The 25,112-nt window shown below is 37.8% G+C and overlaps 3 protein-coding genes across 4 annotated transcripts in view; 1 reads left to right on the top strand and 2 right to left on the bottom strand.

Annotated features, from left to right (window-relative positions):
* LOC127522386 (ataxin-7) overlaps positions 1-8,551 on the bottom strand; it is a 41,344-nt gene extending 32,793 nt beyond the window's left edge. Inside the window, exons 1-4 of the mRNA XM_051912264.1 lie at positions 7,603-8,551; positions 3,619-3,714; positions 488-706; positions 259-327 (exon numbers count right to left, since the gene is read on the bottom strand). Coding sequence (XP_051768224.1) covers positions 259-327; positions 488-698 — 280 coding nt within the window. The 5' untranslated portion in view covers positions 699-706; positions 3,619-3,714; positions 7,603-8,551. The remainder of the gene's footprint in view (positions 1-258; positions 328-487; positions 707-3,618; positions 3,715-7,602) is intronic.
* An 802-nt stretch (positions 8,552-9,353) lies between these two features.
* Positions 9,354-12,429, top strand: thoc7 (THO complex 7). The gene is made up of 8 exons (XM_051912266.1): positions 9,354-9,512; positions 9,895-10,015; positions 10,149-10,276; positions 10,365-10,451; positions 10,537-10,594; positions 10,773-10,839; positions 10,967-11,036; positions 12,229-12,429. The coding sequence occupies exons 1-8, from the start codon at positions 9,494-9,496 to the stop codon at positions 12,285-12,287; spliced, it is 609 nt and encodes a 202-aa protein (XP_051768226.1). The 5' UTR covers positions 9,354-9,493; the 3' UTR covers positions 12,288-12,429.
* A 5,170-nt stretch (positions 12,430-17,599) lies between these two features.
* The window catches only part of synpra (synaptoporin a), a 29,773-nt gene continuing 22,260 nt past the window's right edge, over positions 17,600-25,112 (bottom strand). For both annotated transcript variants that reach the window (XM_051913384.1, XM_051913385.1), the window contains 3 exons: positions 21,978-22,176; positions 21,502-21,693; positions 17,600-19,906 (listed from right to left, as the gene is read on the bottom strand). In XM_051913384.1, the coding sequence (XP_051769344.1) occupies positions 19,640-19,906; positions 21,502-21,693; positions 21,978-22,176 (658 nt within the window). In that variant the 3' untranslated portion in view covers positions 17,600-19,639. The remainder of the gene's footprint in view (positions 19,907-21,501; positions 21,694-21,977; positions 22,177-25,112) is intronic.

Raw genomic sequence — 25,112 nt, forward strand, 5'->3', positions numbered from 1 at the left:
TGTATTCTACTTTTAAAATCTTTTAATTTTAACTCCAACTCACAAGTGCTAACATGCAACCCAGACATGTATAGTAACTAATGTTTCAGACTATGTAAACACACACATATAAAAGGCATTTGACTATCGTAGAGTTTTCAAGGACAGTTCTGTCAAAAGTCAGCCGCACTTGTTTCACAGTGAGCCGGTGCGTGAAAAGTGTGGACACACCACCAAAACAAAAACACACCTTTAACCAGAGAAAGCAACACTACTCACCGTCTCTGCAGAGTCTCATGGCTTCGCGATTTTTCCCGCACTCTTTCAAACTTTCTTCCAATTCTGTACCTGAGGAAGCGATTTGGGTCGTGTTACATAAATAGTTACACTTGCTGGCTTGTTCTCGCGTTTCTTAATATTTCAAAACTGCACGCAATCGGGCAAACGCTCGCGATCTGACGCGGCTGCCCGCTGAAACGCAATGGCCGACGGCGGCCGATTAACTCACCGTCGCTCCCGTAGAGTTTCACAGCATCGACCCAGCTGCTCCAAGGCTGTCCCAGCATTATTTCAGGACTAGGCAGGGATCTGCGCTCCGCAACAGTCGCCATTGCTGTGGAGGCTTCTCCCCGCTGGAACTGTGTCTGCTGCTTCAGCTGCCTGGCCGCTCTGCGCTGCTGCTGCTCCCCCCTGACGTCATCATCGGCCCTTTCCGACATTCTTTCCGCTACAATGTAACAACACAGCAGTGAGCGCTTAAGGTGGCCGAGCGGATTCCTTCAATGAATGACATTGAGCCGAACGCGCGATTCATTCACTAGCTCGCGAGCTCGGTCGTCGTTGTTCCCCAGATACGTGCTGCACGAGACGGAGTGTCTCGAAACGTACGTTAAGAGCAGATTACAGATATAAAAGTTTAAAGACGACCTCAAAACTTCCTTTCACTGACGAGTATGCGCGAAATACTAGAAATCTGGGTTTCACCTGAATGTTTACCTTATTACACTGTCACATAGCCTATATTAAAACGTATATCTTATGTTTTTTTTTTATTAAAAAGGTAAACGGGCTTGGGAATTCCCCATTCTCTAGATATTGACGCCCCTAAATTTAGGACATGACAATAAGGAAATAGGCAACTAGACAAATGAAATCTGCATACTTTTTTTAAAGCAAAAAAAAAATGACACCTACTCGTTTGTTTGACTTTATTTGAACTACAACAAATGCTAACAAATTTAATGTCACTAGTCTGGTAATATATTTGTGACCAAAATTTACTTTCGATTTTGAAGGGTCAAAAATGTTTTTATGTAGCTTATTATATACAGAGTTATCAAATATAAATAAAAGTGCATACTGCCTTTATTTCATGTGAACATTTTTGTGTAAATAGTCGCACGACTAGAGCTGTTTAATTTGTCCCTCTGAAAAACAGCCTATACAGATACAACTACCATATCTGATATACATATTTAAATATTTATATTTAAATGGTCTTTTTTTTTATTGTATCATTAAGATTGCTTTTTCATATAAAACCTGATCACAATACATGTAAACACGTCCATGGTCACATTTGTGACCAGTAGGAAACCCAGAGCCCCGTTTTGACATGTTTATTTGCATTATAAATTGTTACATTAATAAAGCATAAAAGTCCAAATAAATGTGCTTTTATTCACGGATTACCATTCCCTTTTGCCCACAACTGCTTGTTAGTAAAATAAAATATTAAATAATTATTGTTTGCAACTTTCTGCTGGGTCTTACTGAGCAATTTGAGAAATATTTGACTCTGTAGTTTCCCCCGGTTGCAATTGTGACTAGACATAAAACACATAATTTCACTATTTTTTTTCAATGCATGCAGTTTGTTACATTGGGCAATCCAAGGAGCAAAACACGTGTTCACTTAAACAATTGGAGATTAAAGAGGTTAAAACAATTGTGCATATGGCAAACAATGGAGAGACGTCTACATGGCAGGTTGGCAGGCCATTTTAATGACAGCCAGAGATTAATCATTTGATGCACTGAGCATTGTTTCCTCACACAGGTATTAAGCATATCTAGATTTGACATTTTCAACACAGTCATTTATCCAAAGAACAGTTTGACTCAGTTGTGTGAACCTGCACTGCTGCAATTCTTTACCAAACTTTCACAAACACTATCTGGTTGATAATTAAGTTAGAGGTATAGTTAAAGACTGTTATAAAGTTTATATATAAAAAAACCTTTCACACTTTTTCGTGCTCTGATCAGCCACGTGTTATGAATCACATTTTGGAGCACAGGCATTAGCAAATAATTTCTAGGCTATACTTAGCCATTTCTCCACTTGCAAGAATGTGTCTCATTTACAATCAAATATGTCTGGGCCAATTCATCTAGAACAAGAACAGATAGTAGAGGCAAACATGTCTTAATCGGATGAAAAATAGCTTTAAGCTGATTTTGTGATTTATACAGTTAAATTATGAGTCATTACCTAAATGTTTGTGTTCATATTAAACATTAGTCATGTGTGTAAGATATGCAAGAGTTGGTTTTTGTGAAAATGTACTCTGTTTACCTTCTTTAAGTGTATTCAAAATTATTTCCATTGTGAAAAATTACGCCTTCTGTGCGAATATAAGAGGACTAGTCCTTACTGTATTATAATATGAATCTATTAACAATAGCCCATTAAAGGGTTAGTTCACCCAAAATTAAAAATTCTGTCATTAATTACTCACCCTCATGTCGTTCCACACCCGTAAGACCTTCGTTCATCTTCGGAACACAAATTAAGATATTTTTGATAAAATCCGATGGCTCAGTGAGGCCTCTATTGCCAGCAAGATAATTTACACTTTCAGATGCCCAGAAAGCTACTAAACACATATTTAAAACAGTTCATGTGACTACAGTGGTTCAACCTTAATATTATAAAGCGACGAGAATACTTTTTGTGCGCCAAAAAAACTAAATAACGACTTTTCAACAATATCTAGTGATGGCCGATTTCAAAACACTGCTTCGAAGCTTTATGGATCTTTTATTTCGAATCAGTGGTTTGGATTGCATATCAAACTGCAATAGTCACGTGAACTATTAAAATTTCGAAACACTTATGACTTAACGAAGCCTTGTTTACTGAAATCACGTGACTTTGGCACTCAGAACCACTGATTTGAAACAAAAGATATGTAAAGCTTTGAAGCTTCATGAAGCAGTGTTTTGAAATCAGCCATCACTAGATATTGTTCAAAAGTTGTTATTTTTGGAGGTTTTTTGGTGCACAAAAAGTATTCTCGTCGCTTTATAATATTAAGGTTGAACCACTGTAGTCACATGAACTGTTTTAAATATGTTTTTAGTATCTTTTTAGTACCTTTCCGAAGATGAACGAAGGTCTTACGGGTGTGGAACGACATGAGGGTGAGTAATTAATGACAGAATTTTCATTTTTGGGTGAACTAACCCATTAAAGACATAGTAATACCTGACCTAAAAGTGAGTTCTTGAAGCTAAATTTTCAAAACTACAAAATTAATTATAATATGCCCTGTGATAAAAACAAAAAACAAAAAACAAAAAACCCTAGAGTGAAATTGTGCTCATTGTTTTATCTTTGATAACATTACATCATACCTTGTCAAAAGTAAAAATTGGAACAAAACTGGTCAAGTCAGTAGATCCTCATCAGCTTTGGTGATTCCAGACTGCCACACAAGCTGGTGAGGGAATCTGGGGAAGGAAAACAGAGGAAGGGGTATGTTAGCACCATTGTTTCAATACTCAGTGTGTACTAATCAGTTTAGGGAACTAGTCGTTCATTTGTTGACTAAAGCCAGGTTCACACTGTATGATTTTGGCCACGTTTTGGCCATCTGAGACACATTTTGTGAATCCTAAAAGATTCCTCGGATCCTAGGCCAAAATCTGAAGCCTTTGATCGTTAGTTTGACATTAATGACCACTGTGTCTGAATATTTGACGCACAGTCCTGTAGTGTGGCTTCTCCTACAAAAACCATCAAATCAAAAACCAATAGGACCGCCAAACCTGATGACGCAATTAGTGAGACAACAACAAACCACCACTTGTTTCACACACATCGTCTTTGTTTTTTCCAGGCTCTTTTTAAGAGAAGCCATGATCAAAATTAACCCTAGAGATTGTTTTTGTTTGCTAGCCAACATTTCTATCCCACATGTAAATGCAGCTCACATTACTGAATGGGTGACAGATTGATGATGTAAAACTCTAGATGTCTCTTGTTTTTAACAAGTCTTGACTGCCGTACAGTCTGACATTAATGACAACTGAGATTTCACAGTGTGACATGGCTTACAGCTGGGATCATGTTCGTGAAGTCTGACAAGCAACAGTCATAAATGACTATTAATCGTACAGTGTGCACATGGCTTAAAGGGTTAGTTCACCCAAAAATGAAATTTCTGTCATTAATTACTCACCCTCATGTCGCTCCAAACCTGTAAGGCAGGGGGGTGTCCATTCCTGCTCCTGAAGAGTTCAGCTCCAACCCCAATTAAACACACCTGACCCAGCTAATCAAGGTCTTACTAGGCATACTAGGAACTTTCAGGCAGGTATGTTGACACAAGTTGGAGCTAAACTCTGCAGGACAGTGGCCCTCCAGTACCGAGTTTGGACAACCCTGCCGTAAGACCTTCGTTCATCTTCGGAACATAAAATAGGATATTTTTGATGAAATCCAAGAGCTTTTTGACCCTCCTATAGACAGTAACGTCATTACCACTTTCAAGGTCCAGAAAGGTAGTAAAGACATTGTTAAAATAGTCCATGTGACTACAGTGGTTCAACCTTAATGTCAAGAAGTGATGAGAATACATTTGTGCACAAAAACAAAACAAAAATAACGACTTTATTCAACAATTTCTTACTGAATACTGAGCCAGAGCTCTGACGAAGAACCTGGAAAAGCTGCTCTGTGTTTAAAACGTAAACAGCGTAGGAGAATGACAGGGAAGGGAAGAAATTGTTGAATAATGTCATTATTTTGGGGGGGCTTTTTTTTAGTGCAAAAAAAGTATTCTCGTCACTTCATGACATTAAGGTTGAACCGCCACTGTAGTCACATGGACTATTTTAACAATGTCTTTACTACCTTTCTGGGCCTTAAAAGTGATTATGACTTTACTGTTTAAAGGGAGGTCAAAAAGCTCTCGGATTTCATCAAAAAGATCTTAATTTGTGTTCTGAAGATGAACGAAAGTCTTACAGGTTTGGAACGACGGTGAGTAATTAATGACAAAATTTTAATTTTTGTGTGAACTAGCCCTTTAACCCAATCTCAAGGAAAAAAACGCCACTGGAGCATAAGCAGATCATACAAAAACATATGAATGAGAACATACAAATTCATACGAATAAGCCAACAATTTTCCAAATTGTAAAATAGCTATGAATTGCCATGAGATTGTGTTTTTGACAGAGCAGCCTTCATGACCTAAGGCCAAAAGAATCTGACAGTGGCTTTCTTCTCTACAGTTTTTTACTAGCTCAAGATCTACTTATGGAGGAGTCCGTCGCTACAAGAGTAATCCAATCCAATAACGACTATCCCCAGCTAACCATCTGAGAGCCCTACAGTTGACAGCCTGATAATCCGTCTCAGGGATATAAGGAACTAGTGAAAACGTTTTGACTTTCTTGCATCAGTTGCTCAGTCAACATCAAATTCATAACCTAATTATCTTCATCCGTTTATGTAAAATAAAAAATATTTCTGATAAGTCATTACAATACATATCTGAATAACTTATAATTGACATAAAAGTAATTTCAAAATAAATTGAGGAAATAACAGAAACAGCATCATTCTGATGTTAACTGAAACTATTAGTCTGTTGTTTGAGTCACTGGAAAGTGATGACTGCATTACACATCAAGTGTTGGTATGAGGGAAACGGATTTATGAATTATGATGAAAAGTTCTTTGCGGTGTCAAAGATTTCCTCTTCGGTGTTTCTACTATTCTTCAGAACTATGAAAGATCTTTCAGTTTCTAGTGCAAACACCCACTCTTTGTCAACACCTTACAGGGAGTGCGTAGAGTTACACTAAAAACAATTAATATTCCAAATTTAGCATGCACGGCTAAAGCTGTGACGTGCAAAGCTTGTTTATTCCAATATCTTTGAACTACTATGAAAACAGCATAATCCATCAGAGATTTTAATTTGAAGAAACAGTCAATCTTGTTTATATACATTTAATTTGATAATCATTAGTAATTTATGTAGTTGTCATTTGATTTATCGTTTATTCATCATTTTATTATTATTATTATTAATTTGTCATTTTATGTTTGTATATTTTATATTACTATATTTCATTTCTATTGCTGTTTAATCTTATGATTGTGTGGTTCAAGGGATGTCTTTATGACAATTCTCTTATCTCTTAAGAGATAAGAGAATGTCTTCATTTCAAGGTTTTTAACGTCACATGACAATTTTCCAAAGCTTTTGCTTTGGTATAATAACACTTGTTGGATTTGTACTGGTCAGACGTAGATTAACTAAGATTATTCACTAAACTCTTTTTATCATCACTTCGTCTCCTTCGTCTCCTCTTTCCTGACTTTCTCAGTCAAACTCTCAGGCTGATAGAAGACTGTTATTAGACTTTTGGGTACCAGACAAGACTTGATGTTGACAGGTTTTACTGGTTTTGGACACCAGACAGAACAGATATCTTTTGACAGAAGCCAGGGTAGGAACTGATATATTTCTGATGTGGAGATCCATCCGATCTAACATTTTGTAACAATATTTATTGATCATTGTTAATGTTAGTTAATACAAAAGCAACTGTTCATTGTTAGTTCATGTTAGTGTGGGTACAATTTTTTTTAAGCATGTACTAGTAAATGTTAAAGTTAACATGAACTAAGGATATGCTTTAGAAGCAGTTTTAATTGTTAGTTCATGCAGTTCACTAATGTAGTTAACTAATGTTAACAAATGAAACCTTATTTTAAAGTGTAACTGGAAAAAAAATATATATACACACAAAAATTATATATATATAGCACCTATATATGCATATATATGTGTGTGTGTGTGTTCTGTAAACACCTCTGCTCTTTCCCTCCTCAATGACGCCCCTTTTGTGTAAAGTTTCATTTACTTTTTGGGAAGCCATGAGCCCTTCTGTCAAATGTCATGTCCTGTCCCACTTTTAAAAGTGTTTAGCTAATGTTTCCACTCTTATGGCCCCATTAATTTCTTGCCCTGTCCACTTGTTTGCATTCACTAGGTAACTTCAAATGAGCAAGTGCACTTGGGAAAGTGAAAGCAATAATGGCGAGATCCACCAGTCATTAGAAAGGCTCCTACAACAACTTTTCTACAAGGACTAAACATAGCGGGTTTGCCGTCAGTGCGAAAAGAACAAAGTAAACTTGAGTATTACGTCACCAAAATAAAATGTTACACACATAAGAGGGGGAGGGGGACGGCAGCAGGTTTAGCTTCCTCGCTAACTGAGCAGCTGAGCCATTGGTGGCACTGCTGTAGCATGCAACTGGCTAACTGGCAGAACAGACATTAGCAGCTGATCTCGATGTCATCATTGTTCTCTTACCAATGCCCTGGACTTCAGAGGTCCCGGTAGAGTGCCAGAGAGAACAAAGGCGCAGGCTTTAGGGTATATTGAAAATGAAGATCAGTTCAAAGAGCGAGTGCAGTGCTCAGTGACTGTGGAGGTCTTCACCAGGTGCTTCCATGTCTGTTTACCAGGCAGCATTCTGGGACAAGAACGTCACTGACTGACTCCAGCAGCACGCATGCACCGAGCACGCCTGTCACTGGACAGTATGGTGGTGTGTTAAAAACGAGAGCGCTGCCTGCCTAGACAGCATTTCTGGGCGTCGTACGCGCGCTTGTAAGGTTCCAATGCGTTTTTGTGAGTCATCTGAGCAGTTAGGACGCCTTCACAACAGCTTTTCGAGCGTCCCAGACGCGCCCTTGTTTGCCTAAATAGGCTTTCTAGGTAGGCAGCTCACTGGGTTTTGAAACGCAGCCTGCTACTGCACTTCGCTATAACGTTAGATCACTGTCAAACTGAATATATATGGAGAACTAAAAACACATTAATCAGATCCACATGCAGCCGACACAACTTTAAAATAACTTTGGCAATCTAATAATGAGGATAAAAATCTTTGCTGTTTATGGATTTGCTGTAATGAATCCTTTGAGTCGGATCTTTTCAATGAATAAGTTGAACCGGTTCACAAAACCGATCGAACCGACTCGTTGAACCGAGAACAGTTTCAATTCGTAATGAGTCAAGAACCCAAGAATGACCGAGATAATAAGAGCATATTAAAACATAAAAAAAACTGTTTCAACCAAGAAATGTGGATAAATTGTGCTATTTCATAAGGAAAATGTGTATTTTATTTATGCACTTATATAATTTAAAGTATAAAGACCTACTTAATACTGTGGGGAAATTATATGTTGATTACATTACATTGTGTTTTCTATTATCTGTAGTACTGTAATATTTTAATCAAATAGGGCCTATATTTTTTTTTAAATATATTTTCATATATTAAATTCAAAGTTTTAAAAAAAATGATATTTATATTTTATAGCTGTTATTTGTTTTGTTCATTTTATTTAGTAGTAAGTTATTTAAAGTAAAATGTATTTATTTTAATTAGTTTATTATTTGATCGAATGTACTAGTTTATTTAGGTAATTAGTTTAATCTTTTTTGTATTTATTTAGCATTCCCCCGGTGAGTTTAAAAACCCCTGTTCTACATTTTCTAAAATTGCTTTTATGAACTGAATCAAACTGATATTATGGTGCATTATGATGCATAAGATCATATTTCTTAATGTAGATGCATGTTTTATTCATGTTTAAGGACTTTCATATTAGCCTATATAAATGAATTTGTTTTTTTTTTTTATTAGCTGAATCATGGCTACAACAAACTGAACTAACGTTAGGGGGTAAAGACTTGCTGATAAGTTGTTTTTGTAAACGGTTGTACTATGTCTTAACATAAATGCATGTTATATTTATATTCTAAATGACTTAATGTTTTTATAAGCTAAATCATGGCTACAACAAACTGAACTGACGTTATGGCGTAAAAGAATTTCTGAATCTTTTTTTTAAATGTTCTTTCAAACGAACTGTTCTAATGAACCGATTCGCGGAAACGAGTCGGACCTCCCACCACCGTCAAAAACTACTGAACTGCTTACCGAAACAGCATTTCTAAAAGTCATACGAATCGTTGAAACGTTTGAAAGAGTAATTTACGCACAACTCTGAAATGACTCAATAACGATGAAACAAAACCTTGCAATATAGGGAATTGCTATGATACGCGCTGTGGGGTCGTCGGGTTCGGCTCATTTGCTTCGCAACAGAGGCGGGGCGCTGATGCCTTGTGTCTGCGCGCGCGTCTGTCAATAAAGTTTTTTCGAATAGCTCAGTTAGCCTATTGGAGAATGGGTAGCATCACTGATGGTAAGAATTTCTTTGTTTTTTAATGTGTTTGCTATTTATGTGGCAAACCAGTATGATTCATTACAACGGTGCCCGACTATTATATGTGTTTTTGTAAACTAAAAGAATTTGAAATAAGAACAATATGAGGAATCATATCATTGAATCATATTAGCCATGTGATATGCTAGAACTGTTCACTAAAAGAAATGCACAAACATGGTGCATGTATCTTATGGTATTTACTGCGATTTCATCGAATTATAGTGAGTTTGGAAATGATTAGTGTGGTTTATATATAAATATATATGTATATAACTATATGTGCACCAAAATTGTATGTTTATGTGTGTATGTGTATACTCAACAATATGTCTGAAATGGTATTTGTGTCTCTTCAAAGATGAGGTAATTCGGAAGCGTCTTCTGATCGATGGAGATGGAGCTGGAGATGATAGGCGCATTAATGTGCTCATGAAGAGCTTCACCAAATGGTGCCACTCCAATTTCTCACCAGAGGAAGGGTAATTTAATCTATTATAATGTGTGATCTTGGGTCAGAATTTACAGCCGACATTTTAGTTTTCCAAATATTCCTTATTAGTTAGCATAGCTTTATGTATAAATACTTTTGCTTGCTTGACTTTGTTGCTGCAGGTTCTCACAGTATCAGAGGATGTTGACATCTTTGGCTCAATGTGAGTTCTCCATGGGGAAGACCCTGCTCGTGTACAACATGAACCTAAAAGAAATGGAAAATTATGAAGCAATCTATTCAGATATTGGTACGATCTCCAGTTGATGTTACTGTGTTAGGTGTCATCACCATTTGTTCAGTTACTTAGCAAAATATTCTTGTTTCTTCCAATACAGAAACAAGTATAACATCAGCCCATGAAAAAATTGCAGAGTGCAAAAAGGAAATCCAGAGAGCGAAAAGGATACGGAAAAACCGCCAAGGTTCAATACAGCTCCTTTGAAGAAATTTTATTTATTTACCCTTTAATTTGGTTTTATCACTAATTTCTGCCTGTCTCATGTGTAGAGTATGATGCTTTGGCCAGAGTTATCAAGCAACATCCAGACAGACATGAGACCTTAAAGTAAGTTTGAAATTCTTATTTCAGTGAAATCACATTTTATTTATTCATCAAACTTTACAGTTGAGGTTAAATGTGTAGTCTGTTTGTCTTATATAATATGACAAACAGGATACCCTATGGCAGGGATGCTTATAGGCCCACCAGCTATTGAAGTGTTTTTGTGATCTTATATCTACAGGCAGCTTGAGGCTTTAGACAAAGAGCTTCAGCAGCTTTCACACATCAAAGAGAATGTGGACGACAAGGTGAGGGAATGTGGTATTTCTTGATGATTTTGTAGAAGTACACCATCATACATCTTACAGTATTTACTCTGATCTCTCTCTCTCTCAATATTTATTTATTTATTTATTTTTTTAAACCCATCTTCAGTTAGAACTTCGTAAGAAACAGTTCCACGTCCTTCTCACCACCATTCAGGAACTTCAACAGACTTTGGAGAGTAAGTAAATTCTAAGGACATATTGATTCTGAATTCCTTTGCAATTGGAATTCAAACAATTATTTTTAGTTCAGATCAGGTTTTTATCAGCTGGTCTGTGAACATTCTGCTATCGTTATTAGGGCTGGGTAAAAAATATCGATTTCTCGATTTTAATCGATTCTCATTTTTACGAACCGATATCGATTCTTAAAATCGATTCGTTTAGTCTGTTTTCAGTTGATGAATGAACAGAACATTGTAGCGTTCTTCCCATCTAATAAATGGCAATAAGCTTTGGGCTTTGTTACTTTTGATATGAAACAAAGTCTCAGATTTCAAATTCTGTCTATTTTATTACGAAATTTAAAAAATAACCGTTTTGGCGCTGTTTGATGTGACGTGGCAGATGGCTGTAGCCTCAGATCAAGAGAGGCGGCAACGCGAAGTGCGCGTGAATTGATAATCTCCTCCGCTTTAATACCAGTTACAGCGCGAAATAAACATGAATGAATACCCAAAGGTATGTTCAAACATACAGTACAACTTACCGAAATCCGTATCCTGTCTCATGGAATAGCTCAATCAGTGTTTCAAACGCGAAAGACGTCAATAAAACAGCTTGTAAGCAATGTCACGTAACGTCACATTTACCTCAGAAACCATATTCAGTGACCATAACTTGTTAGTCAGCTATAAAACTGAACTCTAGAGAGGAGCATTTTGCTAAATATGCACCATATTAAACATTCGTTATAATTTATAATGTTCTTCAATATTTAATGCATGTTTGAATAAATCCGTCAAGTTTTTATAACAGCCACCATTTAAATAATGTATTTCAAAAAACGAATTGGAGTAGAAATATAATTATATAGTTGTAAAGTTAGTATTTTAACTTTATTATTATAAAACCTTCCTTAACTTCCACTAATTTAACTGTTTGTATACACATCAGTTAATTTTAACCTTTAATATTATAGTAATGTAGAACTGATTCCCATGTTTTGTGTACAGCATTAGTTGAGATTTTTTTTTTTTCCTTGAAAATTTGCCGTGTGCTGTTATTTATATATCCAAAATAATCGATATTGAATCGAATCGAATTGAATTTAATCGAAATCGAATCAAATTTTGAAATTTCGGTCAATACCCAGCCCTAATCGTTATTCTGCTTCTTGTGTGTTCTAAATTTGTTTTTGTTCATTTGTAGATGATGAGAAGATGGAAAGCGATGATACCCAGGAGAGTCTGATGGAAAATGGAGACTAGACATTTGTATTTTTCCAGTTTTTCTGAGGATGTTCCTGTTATTACTATTATTTCATGAGCACCAGAAGATGTTCTTTCATTTTAGTCTCTCTTTTTTTTGTTGGTCATGTACAGAATTAAAGTGATTTCTTTACAAACTGAATCTGTGTTTATTTAATTTTAACATATGGTAAATGTTTGGACTTGTGAGCATAACATAAACCATCTATAAACAAATATGTTCCTGTGTACAATAATTGTGTACTGTGACATTTCAACTAGAAGCTTCATGACCTAAATTGCTTTGTCTTTATACTACGGGGCTGTTGAATGCTCGAATCTGATTGGTTGACCAACGTTCTAAGGTGTGCAATTATTTTTAGGTAAACGTGCAGCTAAAATTCTAGGCAGGTCTTGACCGCATTGCAGTTCCGTATCACTTCTTCAAATGATTTTAGTTATTTTAATAGGGTCTACAGCCTACAACTGCAAAAAAAAAAAAAAAAAAAAACACACACAAGGACACTGACCAAGCAAATAAATACAGTAAACAATAGGATGAAAACGACAAATTATTGTCATGGTTTCTGCCACAAAATACATTTTATTGTGTCCTGAAAGCGCATACTCTCTCGCTCTCTCTCTCACTCACATGTACATACATATTGTATAGTACGGACACACTCGCACAGAAACGTTTTGTCAGCGCTGCTCTGACAAATTAATCAGTAAAATAGTTTAGCAACTCACCAGCGAGGTAATAACTGTGTGGTTCTTGAGGTAGATAAACTTATAGTTTCGCTATTAGTAGAGACACTGCTGCCTTGAGAGACGCACAGACTCAGGTAGGCTAATTCACATATGCTTATTCTCTCGCTCTCGCTCATCTCCATTAATAACTGTATCAACGGTGTTATTCTGCTATCAAGACTCAAGCCTCCATTACTAGTTCTGAAATTATGTTTTAGAATTAGCAACGGATGCTTGGGATGAGATGCTTAAGAAATTAGTCCCACACATGAGTGTTTTAAGGACAAAAACCTGACAAATGTCTTGAAATACAACATCCAAACAGTGTCTTCAGGTGTGGTAATTGCAGTATAAGCAGAATAATTGACTCCGGGCCGTTTAATTCTTAGAAAATAATTCACACCCAAGGTGTAATGCCATGACCGGGAAGAGAATGTTATAAACATCACCAAAATGTCAACCCTTTTAGTGTGGTTTTATTCTTCGATGAGATCAGACCAAATTGTCTTTGTACGAAGATGCAAAAAAATTATGGAAACTATGCACATTAATGCAATAAAAATAAAATTTTACACCTAACATTTACTTTTAAAAAAGGTTCAAGCCACTCTCATAAATGTGTTTGCTGTAATACTGGTAAATCTAAAAGTATTCTGACACCTATGCAATATTTAGAATATCACAAAGTAGTTCAAGCAAAATATTTCACTGTAATTTGTTAGTGAGGAAAATACATATGCTACGTGCCTCTCAACCAGCAGATGTCGCTACTGCCACAATATTTAACATGACTCGCTGAAACATGACTTTGAAGTAAAAGTCTATCTATCTATCTATCTATCTATCTATCTATCTATCTACAAAAACAAAACCACAAAATATTCTTCATAAATGGAAGGTCAGCGTGAGCAGATCTTGCAGAAGGACTCTGAAGTGCATTGTATGAGTGAGTCTGATGCCTTCAGACGTGCGGTAAGACAGTGTGGACACTGAAGCTGTTTTTTTTTTATGTTGTGCAGATGTACTCTGCATTTCTGACAGGCAGATCAGAAGTGCTGTATAGGCCAAAAGTGAAGCAGAGAAAGCTGCGTCACTGTCACCATTCACAGAGCTCACACAGAAGGGTAGTGTGGAATTACTTAATCAACCAGAATCAGGCCTTTGCCTCTTCATTTATGCTCAAAAGACAGTTTGGGGTTGTTTTAATCAGCAGCTTAGTGTTACACACTGGAAGACACACACTAAGTTCATTTGTGTTGTACCCTTAAATCAGCTTCTCTGACATGAAGCAAGACTAATGTTTGCAATTACATGTGACTGAAACTGCACTGGAGTCAGAAGATATTTACAAAAATCACAAAATGTTCGTATTTACCATATGAATCAAACCTAATGAAATTCAACAGTCTAAAAAAACTGTAGTATTTTAAAGGTTACAAACAAGGTCTCATTTGGCCATTTTAACACTTTAGTGCTGATTTACAGCACCATATACCTTTACCCTTCCAAATCATTGCTATTCTAAGGAAAATTGGGCTTTTTAAAGGATTAGTTCACTTTAAAATGAAAATTACCCCAAGCTTTACTCTCCCTCAAGCCATTCTAGGTGTATATGACTTTCTTTTTTTCAGATGAACACAATCGCAGTACAAGACGCTTACGCTACATCCGACGCCAGTTTACACTTTCTTCCTAAATTGAATAGAGAAGGTGGTCTGGCAGAAGCTAGACATTTTACTTTAGAACTTGGTAAATATGGATATTTTTCTTACACAAACACATCGCTTCATAAGGCCTTTATTGATTTCAACATTATTAATTCATAATGCTGAAGAAAATTACTGGTGGAAAACAAGACAGAAAATTAATTGCAATGCATTTTTTCCTTCCTTGGTTCATTTATGCTCTAATCACTTTGAAGATCTCTTTTGTTTCTGTAACAGACAAAGACTGTCTATGTTTTCATATACTTACATTGTGTATCTCACAGGAAACTGACAATATATTGGCTCATTATCTGCAATGTCATCATAAGAGCCAAATCTCCATTATCTGGTTTATTCGACGCAGGTAAACACTTCCCATGTGCACAATATCTGATTATCTCCACTGACTAATTACAGCTGAGCTGCTCTGAATGCACACAGCAAGATGAAGAACAGTAGAGTATTACGCATTCTGCCACATCCCATGAATAATCCAGCGGAGTCTCAGCAGTCAGTGCAGTGCTTCTAATTGGGTTCCTGATTTAAAACATTTAAGCCAAATTCCTCGTGCCTCAAGGAAATGGAGATCAGCTCTCAGGAAGACACATGGGAGCCAGATGACTCAGACTCAGATTGGATAGATAAACATGAAGAACTTTGTCTTTCCGAGTAAACAAATCTTTCCCAGCATAATCTTATTGTCATGAGGAATGCCTTTGCTTGGTGTAGTTCGGCCGAGGCCAATCGGAAAAGGTATGGAAACATGGATTTTCCCCCCATTTCACAATGTGTCAAAGTCATTCTCAGTTAATGGAGATCATTATTTCCTCTTTATGGACATACATGCAAAGTAAAATAAAAATGTTTGCCACTAGACTACTGAAAACCCAATGTGTAAATCTGCATTTGCACCCTGACATAAACTGCTGATAGAATAGTAACATTTTACAGTTATTTTAAAGCAAGCTAAATGCCCAGAGGTCACAAAACGAATCTATCTCGTGCCTGTGTTTCTCCTCACTCCAGACACTCTCTTCTTTCACTCTCTACTTTTCTACCAGTTAATGCGACTCCAGGTTGTCCTATTCTTCCTTTCTGAAAGACAGAGCTCGTCTCCCTGAGAGCGACTATAACATGCCGTGACACATCTTTCCATCGCTATGGTAACGGCACTGAGGTGTACATGAAAAGAAGTCAAACCAATGTGCTGTAACACGGGAACATTAGATCAGGACTAGGTCAGAATGGCCCGCAATTGGCAATCCATTCACCCACTAAAGCAGTCCGATGAACAATGATACTCACATTACACTATGTGAAGTAACTGTGCTTCGCCAGTTGTATCTCTGGATAAGTCACATTTCTGAGCTTGAAATGTTGCCGCTTGCATCTTTGGAAAGTGAACTTCTCAATTCACTTTTGGAAGGATCATTGACATGATTCAGAAAAGGAAAAAGCTTTTAAAAAGTTTTTAAAAGCTTTTTTTCATTTGGTTTTGAAAAACTTTTATAGCATTTTTAAGAAAAGTTGCATAGCTTAATCATTATTTTCAAGAGCTATTTTTCAATGTATTTTTCAAGGTAAAATAAGTTTTTACAAATATCAGGAATTATTATTATCATTAGAGTCACATAAAATTTTACAACAACATTGCCTTGTAAATATTTTGTTTATATATATATATATATATATATATATATATAAAATGGTTAGTTCCTGTTCTTGATTCTTATTGGTCAATAGCTGTGTTTTATTCATGATAAAACACGGCTATGACCGCTTCACCCAACAGTTCTGTGTATCACTACACAACACCCTTAGCAACCACTCTTAGCGACGTAAACTGTTTGTTCTCAATTGATATTGTTCATTGAAGCTTACTGTAATATGTAGAAGAGTATTGTGAGAAAGAAATCGATTGAGCGAGTTTATTACCTGCATTCAGATTTAGCATTTTCCTTCAGGTCAGTCCTATGTTCATAATAAAAAATCTTTTTAAATGTCTGATATATTATCTTGTCCTTTTAACAGTTATGGGGTTTTCCCGTGACTGACAGCGCTAGTCAAAGCATTTGTCTGCGTCTTGTTCCGTGTTCACAACAATTCAGTGTTTTCAATGTAAAAGTTTTGGCTACTGACTGACACACTCATAAAGACAGTCTTTGCTGCCATCTAATGGCGTAATAATGTAACTTCTGTTGCGGTTCACTGTCAGGGACTATTTTTTCTGGCGAAAGGAAGGCTTTTAGTGAAACTTTACTTCATGAAAGTTGCATTGATACATATTTTTGGCTTTAATATTTGTATTGTGTGGTAACCGTTTTATAAAAGCAATAAGGTACGAGAGGCTGTGCTGTATCGTGAATAAGTCACGGCTGAAGGGGTTGCAGGCACTCCACTTCACGTCGTGCATAACAATGCCCTTCAGCTGTGACTTATTCACGATACAGCACAGCCTCTCATACCTTATTGCTTATTGCAAAAAAATTAGTATGATATCATTGACCCAGAGATCTATACATTTAAAATCATGGATTTTTTTTTCTTATCCTGTTTCTTATCCTATTTCTCAGCATAGGTTTTGAATGTCAATTTCTGTATAGACATAAACCTTGGCTAGAAGAAAAGAACTGTCATCACAAATCTTATGTAAGCATGGTCTATGAGAAATCAGATATCGTAAGAGACTTTGTATACTGCACCGTCTGAGCAATTGTCTGCTCCTGATGAATTTAGATCTGATTACTGACTTTGCCTATTAACTTAATGGAAGTCAGATAGTCATCAAATTCCTTTGCACGACTCCATATTGTCACTGAGACAGCTGATTCATTGTCGTAGACTGAGGATTTATCAACAGAACAGAAGACACTGCAGTTCATTCTAGAGGAATGTACAATATTTTATTGGCTTTGCACAAAGTGCATCAAAGCATTCACACCCATTAATCGAAAATGCAAATACTGTACATCAAGACAGATACTCATTCACATTGAAATGCAACAGCAATCAGAACAAGAACATTAACATATATTGGGATGTTTTTGTCTTGTTTTATGGTAACACTTTAGTTTAGGTCCAATTCTCACTATTAACTAGTTGCTTATTAGCATGCATATTACTAGTATATTGGCTGTTTATTAGTACTTATAAAGCACATATTAATGCCTTATTCTGTATGACCATATTCTACATCCCTTAATCTTACCCAATTCCTACCAATAACAACTACCTTACTAAGTATTAATAAGCAGTAATTAGGAGTTTATTGAGGCAAAAGTCGTATTAATAGTTAACTGGAACCTAATCTAAAGTGTGACCTGTTTTATAGTCTTTGTGGTTAATAAAGCCTCATGCATTTAAAAAAAAAGACAAGGAAGAAGAGAACACATAAGAAAGCAGAGGAATTAAGTGTTGATTGTATTTCAATCACCTTGTGATCATAATAAAGGTCACTGAATAGACAATATGACCCTGTTAGTGAGGAAAGAAATTATATACAAACTGAAACCAGGTTAATATGGCACGACTTCATGCAGTTCATAAATACAGTGCAAACATTACAGAGCCATATAAATGTGGAATCACAATAGTGCAAACACCAAACCAACGACCACTGGCATGACATTATTCCAGGGATAAGAAATCCAGAAACCTGACAAACAGCAATCTAACATCAATACTGACAAATGAAAACAGAAATCTCTGTTATATAGTGTAATTACAAACACCTGCATCACCTGCTCTAGGTGATCACCATTAGGACAGGTACACTTAAAAGTCAACATGAAATCAAAACAGACCCCATTTACTTTCTTAAAGGGATAGTTCACCCAAAAATGAAAATTCTATCATCATTTACTCACCCTCAAGTTGTTCCAAACACAAAGGAAGATATTTGGAAGAATGTTTGTAACCAAGCAGATCTCGCCCCCCATTGACTGCCATAGTTTTTTTTCCCCTACTATGGTAGTCAATGGGGGGTGAGATCTGCTTGGTAACAAACATTCTTCCAAATACCTTCCTTTGTGTACAGCAGAACAACAAAATTTATACAGCTTTGGAACAACTTGAGGGGGAGTAAATGATGACAGAATTTTCATTTTTGGGTGAACTATCTCTTTAACGCACGTTCCTGCTCTTTTTGTGGACGATTCATTTGTGAATGTTATTCAAATTATAATATTTATGAAGATAATTGATGACAATGTATTAACTTGCTCCATCTCTGAAATGGCATTCCCGTATCGATGGATGGTGTTAACCAATGGCCCTTTACCAAACCATTTTAACAACTTTGTATTCATAATAGTTCCACTATTTCAAATATGTCACATTATGGAAATAAAATAGGTTGCAAACAACAATTTATGTTAACTTTATAACACTAGAAAAAGCTTTGACAGAGCATTTGATGAATAGAAATCATTTTGAGGCTGTGGAAAGAATCGGTTCAGTTTCAAATGAAGCAGAAATACTATTTAGATTACAAATGGACCGTCGGAGTAAAAACTTTTGGTTGTAGTGACGTAATGCCACTTTTGTTATCCTCTTCCTTAAGACGCACCATCTCTATTAAAATCAGTGGATTTGTAGAGTTCTCTGATGCAGCAAGAAATTTTGCGCAGAGTTTCACATTTGGATGTAATGACCTTTGTTCAGTAAACTGTGATATTTCGGTAACATTTACAGAGAGGTAAAGTCAAAAACCATACAATACATCTGAGGATCCCTGTCATTCATTTTAAAAACATATTAGTATTCTGGACAAACAAGTTTTATCTAATCAGAAATAAAGGATGCATTTTTAATATATCTGTTATAATAATCTCTTCCTTCCTCTGTGGTGCACATTATTGAACTTTGCCCTTAGAAATTGGTCCCCTGTATTAGGGGATTGCAAAGAGGCAGATGGGGTTACTGATTGGTGTAGGAGATGGGCCCACTCGAAGCATAATTTCCCACCTGGCTGTACTCTGATTGGGCGAAGTCCCCCGTTCCAGTAAAAGCACCTCCTGATTGATCAAAGCTTCCCTGGTTGTAGACCTGCTGGTTGAAGGCCGTAGCTTGTTTTTCTGAGGATGAGGCAGGGTATCTTGCTGCGCCTCCCTTGTGCCATCCAGTCTCTTTAAACACAAACCAGATGTTTCCAGCCCACAGCACGAAGTTCAAATAGCCGAATACCTGTGGAAAAAATGTCTTGATGAATGAACTGCATTTATTTGAAATAGAAGTCTTTATTGCCACATTCATTCATTCATTGCATTTATTTATTGCATTTCATTTATTGATCAGTTTAATGCATCTTTCCTAAACAAAAGTATTAATTTCTTTAAAAAAAATCATACAGACCTCAAACTTTGGTATTAATTTTAAAGTAAAAAAATAAAATAAATTTCAATACATCTCAAGCGCATTTAAATTAAATATACACGATCGGACATAACATTATGACCACCTTCCTAATATTGTGTTGGTCCCCCTTTTGCTGCCAAAACAGCCCTGACCCATCGAGGCATGAACTCCACTAGACCCCTGAAGGTATCTGGCACCAAGATGTTAGCAGCAGATCCTTTATGTCCTGTAAGTTGTGAGGTGGGGTCCTCCATGGATTGGACTTGTTTGTTCAGCACATCCCACAGATGCTCGATTGGATTGAGATCTGGGGAATTTGAAGGCCAAGTCAACACCTCAAACTTGTTGTTGTGCTCCTCAAACCATTCCTGAACCATTTTTGCTTTGTGGCATGGTGCATTATCCTGCTGAAAGAGGCCACAGCCACCAGGGAATACCGTTTCCATGAAAGGGTGTACATGGTCTGCAACAATGCTTAGGTAGGTGGTACGTGTCAAAGTAACATCCACATGGATGGCAGGACCCAAGGTTTCCCAGCAGAACATTGCCCAAAGCTTCACACTGCCTCCGCCGGCTTGCCTTCTTCCCATAGTGCATCCTGGTGCCATGTGTTCCCCAGGTAAGCGATGCACATGCACCCAACCATCCACGTGATGTAAAAGAAAATGTGATTCATCAGACCAGGCCACCTTCTTAAATTGCTCCGTGGTCCAGTTCTGATGCTCACATGCCTACTATTGGCGCTTTCGGCGGTGGACAGGGGTCAGCATGAGCACCCTGACTGGTCTGTGGCTATGCAGCCCCATATGCAACAAACTGCGATGCACTGTGTACATTGTGTACATTGTGTACAGTGTACACTGTTCTATCAGAACCAGCATTAGTTTCTTGAGCAATTTGAGCTACAGTAGCTCGTCTGTTGGATCAGACAACACAGGCTAGCCTTCGCTCCATCAATTAGCCTTGGCCGCCCATGACCCTGTCGCCGGTTCACCACTATTCTTTCTTTGGACTACTTTTGATAGATACTGACCGCTGCAGACCAGGAACACCCCACAAGAGCTGCAGTTTTGGAGATGCTCTGATCCCATCATCCAGCCATCACTTACGCTTGCCCATTTTTCCTTCTTCTAACACATCAACTTTGAGGACAAAATGTCCACTTGCTGCCTAATATATCCCACCCACTAACAGGTGCTGAGATGAAGAGATAATCAGTGTTATTCACTTCACCTGTCAGTGGTCATAATGTTATGCCTGATCGGTGTATATATTTTTATTTTTAAATGAATATACAATATTTTTACAACACACAGTGATATATGATTATTTTTTTCTTATCATTATTAAGTATTGTAAATGACACCCAAATGCAACAGATATGTGTAGCTAGAGTGTCAAAATCTTAGTATCTCATGCCTTACCACAGATGTGTTCAGGCCAGACCATCTGGGTCCGTACACTGAGCCGCACTTGTTGGTCTGCACTTTACATGCAGACATGAGCAGAACCACCTCATCTGGATCGGTTGCCGCCTTCACATCTGAAAGACCTTTTGCCCAGGCAGATGAACTCACTAGCCACATAAATGAGAACACCACCGTCACTATGAAGTCCTAGGGAGCATAAAGAAAGTGTTACATGTATTTTTTGCCAAATTGCTAATTTGAAGAACAATTTAACATTAAAAAAAATTACACACTTCAGCTTTAAACTTAATTATAATGATTTGCATGCAAGGGTGCATTACTGTATGCTAAGTAGGACTAAATTTAATGTGGGTGTTTTACAGTTTAAATAGCAGCTCATGTCTTGTTTATCAATCTTCTCTAATAGCAAGGCTTTGACAGTCCACAAAAGTTTGAGTATTTAGCTTGTCTAAAATAACACCAGGGCTCACAATGAGAGGTCCGCGGTTGTTTTCGCGATACTTGTTCTGGAAAAAGATGTAGACCACTGTGGCCAGCAGGGAGTACAGAAAGGAAAAGACAGCAATGGTGACGAAGAACTCTGCAGAGGAAGAAAAATCTCCGATCAGGTATAGTCGCTCTTGCCTCCTTCCCTCACACATCGGCACGTCAAATTCCACCCGGTTCAACCTGTTTAATGTAAGGCACAAAAACATTATGCTTTTCATACACTTTGCAGTTATATTAGGTATTCTTCAGTGTTAACATCAGGCTTGTTATTTTAAAATGCCCCTATTATGCTTTTTGGATATTACCTTTTATGTAGTGTATAAAAGGTCTGCAAAGCCTCAAAGATCATAGTGCATGATAAATGGAGTTATTGTCTTCCAAAAGAAAGAACAGATTTAGAACAGCCTGGAACAAGTCATCAGCAATTCCAACCATATTTCCTGTGTAACAGAGGCCAGCTAGTAAGAGCTGTGTGAGTAAACCTCATTCCCCTCACCTCAAGAGGCACATTAGCGACTGACACTATAGAGGCTGTGGTCTTTAGCTCCTTGTTAGTGTGCCCACATCCCATCCTAGAGAAGCCAGTTCAAATCCCCTCTGAGCGGTGCAGGTAGAACCGGAGGAGTTACGTTGGTGCCGTGACCCAGATGGAAGTGAGATTTAGGGGGGCGAGTGTACTGGCAGCCAGTTAGTAAGAGCAGTATGAGAACCAGAGGGGTTACATTGGTGCCGTGACCCAGATGGGAGTGAGGTTTAGGGGGGCGAATGTAATGGAGGCCAGCTAGTAAGAGCAGTGTGAGTAAACCTCACTCCCCTGGCCTCAAGAGGCGCACTAGCGACTGACACTATAGAAGCCGTGGTCTTTAGCATCCTTGTTAGCACCCGCATTCAATGCTGGAGATACCGGTTCGAATCCCGTTCAGAGCGGTGCAGGTAGAACCGGAGGGGTTCCATTGGTGCCATGACCCGGATGGAAGTGAGATTTAGGGGGGCGAGTGTACTGGCGGCCAGCTAGTAAGAGCAGTGTGAGTTAACCTCACTCCCCTGGCCTCAAAAGGCACTAGTAATTGAGGCTATAGAGGATGTGGGCTCCTTGTTAGTGCGCCCGCCTCCAAAGCAGGAGACGCCAATTCAAATACTGCTTGGAACGATGTGAGTAGAACCGGAGGGGTTACATTGGTGCTGTGACCCAGATGAAAGTTAGGTTTATGGGGGCGAGTGTAATGCCGGCTAGCTAGTAAGAGCTTTGCAAGTAAACCTCACTCCCCTGGCCTCAAGAGGCACACTAGCGACTGATGCTATAGAAGCTGTGGTCTTTAGCATCCTTGTTAGCACTCGCCTGCCATGCTGGAAATGCCAGTTCGAATCCCACTCAGAGTGATGCCAGTAGAACTGGAGGGGTTTCATTGGTGCCTTGACCCGGATGGGAGTGAGGTTTAGGGGGGTGAGTGTAATGGCGGTCAGCTAGTAAGAGCTGTGCAAGTAAACTTCACTCCCCTAGCCTCAAGAGGTGCACTAGCGACTGATGCTATAGAAGCTGTGGTCTTTAGCGTCCTTGTTAGCACACCCGCTTGCCATGCTGGAGATGCCAGTTCAAATCCCACTCAGAGTGATGCCAGTAGAACCGGAGGGGTTCCATTGGTGCCGTGACCCAGATGTGAGTGAGGTTTAGGGGGGCGAGTGTAATGGCGGCTAGCTAGTAAGAGCTGTGTGAATAAACCTCACTCCCCTGGCCTCAAGAGGCACGCTAGAGGCTGCAGTCTGTAGCTTCCTTGTTAGCGCGCCCACCTCCCATGTCTCCCATGCCAGTTCAAATCCTGCTTGGAGAGTTGTGAGTAGTACCAGAGGGGTTACACCAGCTCAAACTTATGTAGGTTTGTAACAAATTTGCATAATGCATAGGCTGCCCACGAACAATTTATACTTTGACCCACCCTCAAACACTGCAGTTGTAGCCAAGACCTGGAAGAGTTGTGTTACCAACATGTTGAGATTATGCTGTATTCTGTGCTGCGAAAGTAAATCCACTCTGCCTCCGCTTCAAAAGGATGAGGGCTCAGGATCAAATTGATATACAGTAAAACTGATGCCATCATTACTGTTTGCATTACTGTGTATACAAGTGCTGAGGAAGCTTCCGGAGCTGAAATTCGGATATGGCAATGGTGTTTCTTTTCCGACACATGCTGTAAGAGGTAAACCAATCACAACAGATTGGGCTATCTGACCAATCAGAGCAGAGTATAGGCTCTTGGAAAGGTGGGGTTTAGAAAGATTGGATCCTTTATCAAACCATTTCAGACACTGTGAGAAAAGAGGTGATGTTGCAATGTGTATTATTATTATTTTTTACCTTGGATGCATATAAAGATTGTAGGAGACCTCCAAATAATTATGAACCTTTAAAATGGCATAGTAGGGGCACTTTAAGTTCCTGTCACAAGGTTATTTTAGTTCCTGTCTATCTCTGCCTTGTCCTCCTTTGATTACTATGAACTTGAAGCTCAGCTCTAGTGAATACAGCAGGACCTGAGGGCTACTTCAAAGCATTGCATTGCTGTGGACAACACGTATGTGTGCTTGACCTTTCAGGGCAAGAAAAAAACAAAAAACAAAACAACTTGGACACATAATGTTTGAGACCACAGAAGAATACCTGTCTGTCAAAAACACCTTCAGCCTACACAGAATTATAGTGGTGATTTAATACATAACTCTATTGTCTTCTGTTCTTTAAATTGACAAGGTATAACTTCATGTAACTCTATTACCCATATGGATAACAATGAAGACAGACCTGGTGCATGATTCTAGCGTATAAGTCAGCCATCTCATTTACTGAGCTTGTGTCTGTCTCTCAGAAAGAATTTCTCATCTCTGAATGTGCTGGATAAAATTTATATTTAAGACAGAACTGTAAATACTTGGAAGATATGGCTTAGCTTTCTAAATGTTTCATTTAACCATGAATTTATTCACACAGAGACAATCAGGCCTTTAGAAAAATATGGAAAATTGATTAATCTGTCAACTTATCATTTGGGTCATGATAAAAATACTTCAAAATTTGAAAATCTTAATTATTCCAAACTTTTCACTGCAATTTGCTTAGCTCT

The sequence above is a fragment of the Ctenopharyngodon idella genome, chromosome 11 (genome assembly GCF_019924925.1).
Source record: "Ctenopharyngodon idella isolate HZGC_01 chromosome 11, HZGC01, whole genome shotgun sequence".
In the NCBI taxonomy this organism is placed as follows: domain Eukaryota; kingdom Metazoa; phylum Chordata; class Actinopteri; order Cypriniformes; family Xenocyprididae; genus Ctenopharyngodon; species Ctenopharyngodon idella.